Genomic DNA, 9,779 nt, shown 5'->3' on the forward strand with positions numbered 1-9,779 from the left:
GGAAAAGAATCTGTACTAAGTGCCTGCCAAGGGCCTTGTGTTTATACTTGCTACTTCAGAGATGCTATTTCTATCATTTCAAAGATTTTAAATGAAGATGCAGGCTTAGGGATGTGACCTACCTGATATTAGATAGTCAGAAAGTCTCACAGACCAAATTCAAAACCAGGTCTGATGCTAAAGCCTGCTGGCAACAAGAAGCTAACAATCACAGCCAAAGCCTGGACCTTGTGACATTTAGGTGCTTCAGCTCAAGTCTTGGGCCCCTGGGCAAAAACTTCACGCAGGGTTCTTTTCCACACGACTTCATGGTGAACAGTGTCCAGCTAAAGGGTCTCTTTCATTCTTCTGCCTGTGACTGACATTCAGTGGTAACCAGAGGTGACACCTTGGGTCTTGGTCTGAGGGAGGGAGGGTGAGAGGCAGTGTGGGTGTTTGCTGGAGGGAAGAGATCTGTATATCTTTTTTTTTGCCACACTGCACAGAATGGACTTAAAGGAGGGCCTACTCTGCCTGCACCGTGCTTGGCACTTGACAGGCTCCCCTGGTTTAACTTCATGCTCCCAGCACCACCTGGCTGGATACAGTTCTACTGATGAGGAATCTGAAGCTCAAGAGCTTCAGACCCTGATCACACAGGCAGCAGCTGCAATCTGAACCCAGGCTGTTCTGGCCCCAAAGTCTTTTCTTAAAATGATGTCATGAACCTTCCCAACACCAGAAGGGTACAGAGTCGAGTCAGGTAAATTGAGGCGTACAGCTGATGGGAGACCCCACAGCCTGAAGGCAGCCAGCCCCGGGCAGAGCCAGACCTCGAGTCTCTTGCGGCCCAGGCCAGCCCTTTGCAGCCCAGGCCCTTGACCTGATCCCAGTGGTCAGGAGGACTCCACACCAAGAATCTCACATCCCACATCTCATCAGTCATGGAATTAACTGGATCCGGGCAGCCAAAGGAGCACGTTCCCAGAACACACTGACAGACAAGCACAGCCTGGGGAACAAAGCAGTTCAGGAAACAGGTCCTGTGGGAACCACTAGACAGCAAAGAACAGACACTGGCCGAGTGAGAATTCCCACCCCGGAAATGTGCTACAGCAGGCAGGGCGCAGGGAAGAGCTGAGGTCTCAGACAGACAGACCAGGGAGAGCAAGTCCCAGAACACACCGCCACCTAGCCGTCAGCGCCACCTCGCAGCCACGGTGGGGCTGGAGCTGGTTATTATCAGCTAGCACCAGAAGCCAGGCCAGGTGGAGGTGCCAGACGGAGGCGGGAGGATGTGGGACAGCCTCCAGGGGTGGAGGCTGGCTGTGTGAGAAGGTGAAGGCAGGCAAGGCACCTTCCAGACTGTCAGAGAATACAGCGATGTCCTCCTTGGATACACACTATAGCCCTCTGTGACACCATTCCTCCCGGCCCCCTGCCCCAAAGGGAAGCGATGCCTGAGGAGTGTGGGCTCTGGGATTCTGAAACTGACTCAAAGAACAAGACCATGCGTTAAGGGATGAAAGGGAAGGAAAGGACCCAACACCAAGGCGGAAGGAAAAGCAGACAGAAATGCAGGGCCTGCAGACACACTAAATACCAAGCCGCCAGGGCCTGTGGGCATTTTCTGAGGCTCCGTCCGTGCCAAGATCCATTCTGGAAGGCCTACGTGAACTACCTCTGCTTCGTCATGAATTAGGAGGTAATGCTTCCATTTCAGCCTTTGGGAAAGGCTCAGAGCTGAGCTGAAGTGGCTCTTTCAGTCACCCAGATGAGCGGGACAGTGGAGGTCTGCACTGTGTGCTATTTCACAGCTGGCTCCTCTGACGCCTGACTGCCCACAGCTGTGACCCTCCTGGACGCGGGAGCACTGTAGGGAGTACAGCAGATTCCCGGGACTGGTAGAAGACATGTCTAGTCTGTACACAGGCCTATAGCCTGCATCTATTGAGGACATCCCTGTGTTCTCTGTAGGTTACAAACTTCATTTGAATCATAAAAAACAAACCTATTGGCTCCCACAGAAAGCAGAGAAAGGGAAGTTTAGTCAAGTCCTCTTGCTCACGCAGCATGAGGCCCACCTCTAGGGTGTATGTGTGATGAACAGCTAACTGGACTGGCCTGGGCTGATGGGACAGGGGCCCAAGGGCAAGTTTTAGGAAGGAGGAAGTGAGCTCTCTCCGGAAATCTGGCAGCAGGATGTTAATTTCCACAGTGAAAGGAGACCAGAGCACCCGAGGACACGTGTGCCCTCTGTGCCAGGCTCTCTCTGCCCCACATCCCTGTGAGAGGCAGGGCTGGAGGTCCCAGGGCCCTGTCCCTCACCTGAAAAGCCGCAGACACATCTTCTCCTGGGGAAATTCCTTGGGCCCCTCCACACTATCATCATGGCTCTCCGTCTCCAGGTAGACGTCCAGCAGCACGCACAGGCGCTGCAGCTGGTTGGTCAGGAGCTGGTGGCCAGGCCGCGGGCCGCACAGCTCCTTGTAGCACACGTTGACCTCGCTCTCCATGGCCTACGGGGGGGTGGGAGGGGGGTGCGGCAGAAGCCAGAAAGTCAGCGCCACTTGTAGGCCAGCTGGGTCTCATGGCTTCGTGTGAACCGAGCCTGGGCCTCTGCAGATCAAGCCAGGCTGGCTTGTCCTGAGGTGCCCGCTCCTCAAGACAATGGAGTCTTCCTGATCCTGACCTGGAACATTTCCTGCCTTGCATGTCCACAGCCAAAAAGAGCAAGATGGACAGAGGAAGAATCTCAAGATCAGATCCAAATGGGAAAGTGTTAGGGTTCAAAGTGTGCTCCTCGGCTATGGAGTCAGATCCACGGGCATAACAGTAATTAACACGGGCAACAATTTCACACCCTCTCTCGTTCCTGTGCATTTTACATTTCCACATAAGCCTGAAACGACCTTTCAAGGCTGGTCTTTGTATCAGCCCTGTTTTATAAGCAGGGTGAACCTGCGGACCCCAGGCTAGTAAGGGGCTGACAGGGGTCTGAGCCCTTCACTACACCTTGCAGCCTCTAGCACATTCTACAATCCCAGCAGCATCTGCCCTGGAACTTCGCCAGTGCCCAAGCCCCCAGCTACCACTGGTTATGCCCCCCTTACCCCCCACCCTGGCCCAAGGAGGCTCTTCCTGCTCCTCCCATCACCCTCCGAGGACCTTACCCGAATATTGTCATCGTTGTTGTTGGTTTTCTCCCCTTTCCAGTTCAGACAGAGCTGGAAAATGGGTGGGATGGAGGAGTAGCCAGGGTTCAGCACCACGGCAGCCTGGAGCTTAGCTGTGAAAGGTGGGGAGAGGAGGAAAACGCAGTTGAGAGCCGACTTGCCAGCCACGACCACCTCCCCGCTGGAACCCTGAGGCCAGCTCTGTGTCTCACATTAGTCCAGGTGCTCAGAGCACATTCTGCTACCAACTTTTACTTTCCGCCTAGAAACTCCAAAGTGGTACCATCAGGCTGCAGAAGGTAAGGTCCTGTGACTGGGCCTCAGGACAGAGAGATGTGGGGAATCCTGAGTCTGGTTTGCCCAGTTCTGTTTACTACTTTGACAGAAGTCTGTTTTACCTGGCATTTATTTGCCAGTAGGTTAAGGATTTTCCCAGTGAAGGCGCCCTATCTGTTTTTCTTTTCAACAGTATTGTGTACTAGACGTCACATTATAGTCAAATATATTTTCTCTATTCTGTTCTTTATCTATTTTGTTATGTGAAGCTTTTTGATAACCAGCATTTACTGAGCACCTACTGTTTTCCAAGCACAGTGCTGAACCCTTTTTACCCACATTTTATTTCATTCTGATAACGAGTCTCATCCCATTTCACAGTTAAAGAAACTGAGGCTGACAGAAACTTCCTAAAAATCGTTAAACAGCCTCACAACAGCAGTGCTGAGTTTAACCAGAGCTACCTGGTGCCAAAGCTGTGTTCATAATCATTAAATGAGAAATCTGTATTTTTTAACATACTTATTTTTTCTCTGGTGACAGCCTTTGTCTTTTTCAATATGATAACCTCTCCATCAATGAGCTAAGTGCTTAGCCACCCTTTTTTTATTATTTATGGGGGTGGAGGGAATAAACGCTCACCCACTAGTAATTCAAATAAATTAATAGAGAACAAGAGAGAGTAGGTTAAGATAACTCTACCATGACAGTTGCAACATTTATTGAAATGTGACATTTTACTATTGTTTCTGTCCTAATAGTTTTGAATGTATTTCTGGGTTGATCTCTCGTCCACCAATTTTTTTGTTTTTAATCCATACTATGAAATTGTTGTCCACTTATTCATTTTAAGTTCACTCTTAAGTTTTCAAATTCTATTACAACACATTTAATAAAAATTTAAATGATCACATTCATCCTTTGTATGAATACGGGATATTTGTTATTTTTCCAAGCTCTGTTCTACTCATCCAGGAAGCAAAAGTCATGTCTTCCAATGATTTCCCACCCTTGGGGCTTTGGAAATTTCTTGGATGCATAGTTTTCTGTGCCCTTTGAAAACAGCACTCTGCATTGTTTAGGGATGAGGTTTGAATATTTTTTAAAAGGAGAGAAGACAGAAAGTAAACGCAAAACTCCAAACAGCAGTCACCCATCACGAGGGTGAGAATGAAGTGGGATCAAGGAGCCTCCACTGTATCTGAAGTTATCTAATTTCCTCAGAATATTTCTAAAAACATGAAAAGTGAAGACACGGGTAACGAAACATGAACATCAAAGAGTGTAACCTTTCGTTTCTCACACTATCCTGGAACTACAAACAACTCCCTCTGCCCTGCAGCCTCGGCACTGAGCCTCTGGGGTGGGCCAGACCCACAGAGGCTGAGGCTGGACGATAGCCCCACAGGCGCCACTGGGGCGGGTCCAGCTGGAAGCCCTGGCCGATCAGACGCCAGGACAGCGGTGAGGAATCAGAGCTCTCAACGCCTCCGCAAGTGAGCGCAGGGACTGCAAAGAGGGAGGAGAGTCCTGCAGTTGACAGCTTTAGAGTGACAGCCCTGCCTTGAAGAGAGGACGGCCAGGTCTCTGATTCTAAAGGGCGATGAAGCAAACGGGCTAAGAACTCAGGCTCGGAGATCTGACTGGGTGTGTGACTGAGCATCACCTGCAGAGCGGGTACGGCACCAGCGCCGGGACCGTGGTGCCGACTGGCTGAGGACGGGACTGTTGCAGGACCAGTCCTGGCTGAACGCTGCCTCTCACAGCCGAGACTGCCAAGTCCCCGAGGCGGGAGCCCAGGTCTTCAGCCTCCCTGGGCCAGCTCCCAGGAAGGTTCGATTCTCAGCGGCCCCCTCACCTGGAGCCTCTGTCATCAGCAGAGCGGTTACCTGTGCCCCTCTCCACAAGTGCCATGTAGTAGAGACTGGTGTCCCCGGCCAGCCCCGCCTCCACGATGTCTTTGGTGAAATGCAGCTCCTGGAAGTCACCAAGGACGGGGCGGGGTGTGAGGTGTTGGCGCCTCTTGTCAGACCACCCCACCCTTCGGGAGGAGGAGCAGCAGAAAGGAGACACGGGTCTGCAGTCGCCAGGACAGCAACAGTGGCCTGTCCCCCACCACACACACACCTACCGTGTAGTCCTCATGGGCAATCGTCACCCACTTCACCAGGCGAGAGACGACCTTTGCAGGGAAGAGGTAGTGGCAGTCGCTAGTGACCGGGACAATGCCGTGCTCTAAGAGAGAGCAGGACAGAGGGCGTCACAGGCGGAAATCGGCCGCCACAGCTGGGTAACTGGCACCCTCTGAAGGGCTCAGATGGCCCTGCCACCTGTCTAGGGACACTCGGTACTCAGGTCAACACGCGCCAGGAACGGAGGCACGTCAACCTGTCCTTCACCCAGTGCTCGTGCATGCGGCAGGACCCAGCCCCAGCATTCACAGCGCTTCATCCTTAATGCAAACGAAAAACCCCTGCAGCCAGAACCAACGAGGTGCCTCTGTGGCAGTGACTGTTAATTAGATCAAACAGCCGAGAGGGCTGTTCTCGCAGCTGACCTTGTAGGAGGAAGGACTAAAGTCTTCTGTGCCAGTTCCTCTAAGGGAGAAGAGCAGGAGGGCTGCTCCAGGGCGAATTCCTGCTGGTGTTTCAATAAGCAAATATGCCAACATGGTACACACTATCCAGGATGACAATCATCCAACCCTGGGACAAAACAAACTCCACAATGCTGATGGGGAGCCTGGAGAAACCAGAGTCCACGTGGGGCCTCCAGATGGGTGCTGGGAATGCAAAGCCTTTCCTGACAGTGGCTCTTTATTTTTGATGTGGACCTCTTTTAAGGTCCTTATTGAATTTGTTATAATATGGCTTCTGTTTTGTTTTGGATTTTTGGCTGCAAGGCAAGCAGGATCTTAGCTCCCCGGTCAGATAGAACCTGCACCCTCTGCGATAAGTCTTAACCACTGAACCACCAGGGAAGCCCTGACAGTGGCTTTTTTCAGACTGGAAAGCTCTTAACCCTCCCCCACTGGTGCCTGGCACCTGACAGGCTGTGACAAGCGTTCACAGAACGAATAAAAGAGAAGCCCCCACATGGCCAGCATCTCGGTCAAGCGCTCATCAGGATCACTTGGGAGCTTACGGTGAACCCCAGGCTCCGCCCCTGCCTGGAGGATGTCAGCTCAGGGGTCAGGGGAGGGAGGAGGCATGGGTCACTGAACAGCTGTATTCAAGCAAGCTGAGCGCAAGCTCCGCAGAAGCAGGGCTCTGTCTTGTGCTCGTGGCTCCTTCCCCAGCACTATACTGGAGACCCTGAGCGAATGAGGTTCTTGTTAAAATGCACAGTAAAGTCTGCCACGCGCTGACCTAGCACGAGTGCTCCCGACCAATCTGGTAAGTTGGGCCCACAAAAAGCTTTGGGCGGGCCGAGACAGCCTTGTAGCCCTGCGGGGAGCTCACACCTCTGCTTGGCTGCCTAGAGCTCTCCCCAGTGGCCCAGCTGACACCTCTCTTCAGCAAGAGCCAGGGAGCCAGCTGACTTTGTCATCAGGATTCCAGATGTCTGAGCGCAGGGCTCCGTGCTCTTTGTGCTTGTGCTGAGTGGCTCAGGCCACAACCCCGACTAACACCGCTTACCCAGGGAGGCAAACTGCTTGTGGAGGGCGAGGCGGGACTGCACCCTGGTCTTCAGCAGTTTCATGGTGGTCTCCATGTGACTGGCGCTCAGCGAGTGGTCTGTGATCACAGTGTGCTGTGGGTGGCAGAGCACAGCACACGCGTGAGTGCTCCCTGTGCCCTCCTCCTGCCACCCCTCTGCCAGGGCCTGCCTGCCCGTGGCGGCCAGGAGCACCCACGTCCTGGCGTAGATGTCCTCTGGGGTAGCAGGGTCTCCCTGATGTGGGGGCCAGAGATCGAGTCCTGGCGGGAATGATTCAAGCTGCCGGGATCTTGAGAGGCTGGGGGAAAGGAAGGCTTCTGCTGAGGTGCCCGCTGCCCTGGGGTTCATTTCTGGCCCCTTCATACATAAGACCAAGGGGCCGCAGCGCCAGGAGCCATGGGACATGCAGGGCAAGGATCCGAGTTACTCTGACCTGGGGGGGAACAGGCTCAGGGTGAAAGCGAAAGACACCTGAACACTTGGAGGCCTTGGACACTTCAGAGTGAAGGGAGGACAGGTCACAGGCCAGAGGGCTGGCATTCTGCTAGTTTAAAGTCCCAGAAGCCATCAGAAGCCCTTCTGGAGTCTGCAGAGGAGAGGAACAGGGCTCCTCAGCCAAGGGGACTCAATCAGTGGACACACCTGAGGCTGCTCTTTGGGGAAGTGAAGGCCACCCAGCTTCTGCACCCACAAGTAGGGATGACCAAGGTCAAGTACATAGTCCCTCAAAGTCAGGATGCTGCAGAAAAGAACACAGAACAGAATGAGTTTAGAAGTCACTTCTGCAGTGGTCCCAGGGTATATGCCTCACCCCACCCTTTCATCTCCCCTAAACAGAATGGTCCTGCAGGCTCAGTGCACTCACGGCCAGGCCGCCAGCAAGGTCTCTCAAGTTCATCAGTTCCCTGCTGTGAATTTTCTCTCTCCCAGAGCCAATTTTCTCTTTTTCCCTGGCAGCCTTCAACTCATTAGCAAATCTCAATAAAAAGGCAGTGTACTTATCATCAGTCCAGGAATTTATAAAGTATTTTCTAAATTTTAATCATCAAGAGAACTAAAACATTAAGCACATCTCTTACCACCCTCTGAGTTTTGACCCTTCCACCCTTCCCCATCCTTCTCCAGGGCCTCATAAGCAAGACAGGACAGGCGTCCCCTCTCTGGACGGAGCACTGCCTCTCGCCCACCATCTCTCCACCCCCCCACCCCTGAAGGCCTCTGGTCCTAACAGGTCTCCTGCTTTGGGTCTGAGTCACCGGAGAAACTCTGAAGTGGACAGACTGGAAGAGTAGGAAATGTTGCTGACTCACCCAACTTTATCAAATTGATACTGATTGGCTGGATTTGGAGTCTTCTTTCCATGATCCCCAGGGTACAAGCAGCTCAGGACTGAGTCAGGAGACAGCAAGTCACTGGAGGAGGGAAAAGACTGCAATGAGAACACTGGCCAAGCCCTTGGCTTGATGCAGACGTGGCCATCTGGGGGTGGTAACGCCCTCTCCCACTGAAGAGAAAAGCCACCATTTACTGAATGCTTCCTGCAGTCCAGACCCTGTATATGCCTGAGGTCATCAGATCCTCACAACCCTATGAAGTAGGGAGGATTAGCATTTCCATTCTATGGAGGAGAAACTTGAGGCTTTGAAAGATAGGGCAAGCCCAAGCTGACACTGCTAGTAAGCGCTGGAGCCAGGATTTACACTGTTTCATCAAAGACAGTAATACTCTTAATCGCCGTGTTTGTTTGTTTTTGGTGCAGATCCCATCTCTGGTTGAGGAACTGTGGCCCCTGCCTTGAAAACATGGAGTCTTAACCACTGGATCACCAAGGTAGTCCTTTAACAACCAATTTCCAAAGAAACCTATCCCTTCAAGAAGTATACAGTGACCAGAGCCTTTCCTCAAGGGAACAAAACCCTGTGACACCAGAAATAGGAACACTCAGAACTTTCATAGGAGCAGAACAGATTTCTTCTACCCCAAAAAGATCCAGTGTGCAGCTTTGATGCTCTGCCTATCTCACACTTTGCCTCATCTCATGCTGACACAGAAAGAGCTCCCCTTGAATATTCCCAGAAAAGATACATCACGCAGACTGGAGACAGGTGACCTAGTGCGGTAAGCAGGAAGACACGGTGATGCCAGTGCCACCCACTCACAGCAGTTAGACAGGGAATTGAGAGAGACGATCAGAGGAGAGAGAGCACAGGCGCAGAGTGGAGTAATCTGATCACAAAGGACAACAGGGCCCAATCTTTCCCTTCATCCGTGGGAGCTCCCCTTCACCTTCTAGGGACAGCATCAGGCAGACGGCCGATCTTGCTGCCCTGAGCCCGGCAGGCCTCTGGGAACCCGGCCCAGGAGAGTGGCAGTTTGTGGCTAAACTGCTCTGCACTGCTCTGTCCTGCCAGAGTTTCCCTGCATCACCCCCACCCCCAAGGCTCTCTGTCCCCTTCGCCACTACAGAGAACTAGCTATAAAATCAGTAACTGTCACTCTTTTAGCCAATATTTAGTGACTGATACTAATATACTGAATCAACCAAAACAAAACAGTTAAACTGCATAAGAGTGGGACTTGAAATTGACAAAACCTGATGGAATGGTTAAGTTCTGACAAATTTCCACCCACAACATGTGGCTCAGGACAACTGAATTTGGTAAAAACAATGGACATTAAAGAGCAGGC

At 52.1% G+C, this 9,779-nt stretch overlaps 1 protein-coding gene across 8 annotated transcripts in view; it reads right to left on the reverse strand.

Annotated features, from left to right (window-relative positions):
• The window catches only part of THOC5 (THO complex 5), a 29,137-nt gene that overhangs the window by 615 nt on the left and 18,743 nt on the right, over positions 1-9,779 (reverse strand). For 7 of the 8 annotated variants that reach the window (XM_040251001.1, XM_040250998.1, XM_040251000.1 and 4 more), the window contains 7 exons: positions 8,402-8,503; positions 7,734-7,830; positions 7,070-7,184; positions 5,563-5,666; positions 5,321-5,408; positions 3,153-3,268; positions 2,308-2,498 (listed from right to left, as the gene is read on the reverse strand). In XM_040251001.1, the coding sequence (XP_040106935.1) occupies positions 2,308-2,498; positions 3,153-3,268; positions 5,321-5,408; positions 5,563-5,666; positions 7,070-7,184; positions 7,734-7,830; positions 8,402-8,503 (813 nt within the window). Of the gene's footprint in view, positions 1-2,307; positions 2,499-3,152; positions 3,269-5,320; positions 5,409-5,558; positions 5,667-7,069; positions 7,185-7,733; positions 7,831-8,401; positions 8,504-9,779 lie in introns of all 8 variants that reach the window. The other variant, XR_005722982.1, reaches the window with a different exon arrangement.

Source organism: Oryx dammah, unplaced genomic scaffold (genome assembly GCF_014754425.2).
Source record: "Oryx dammah isolate SB20612 unplaced genomic scaffold, SCBI_Odam_1.1 HiC_scaffold_12, whole genome shotgun sequence".
Taxonomy (NCBI): Eukaryota; Metazoa; Chordata; class Mammalia; order Artiodactyla; family Bovidae; genus Oryx; species Oryx dammah.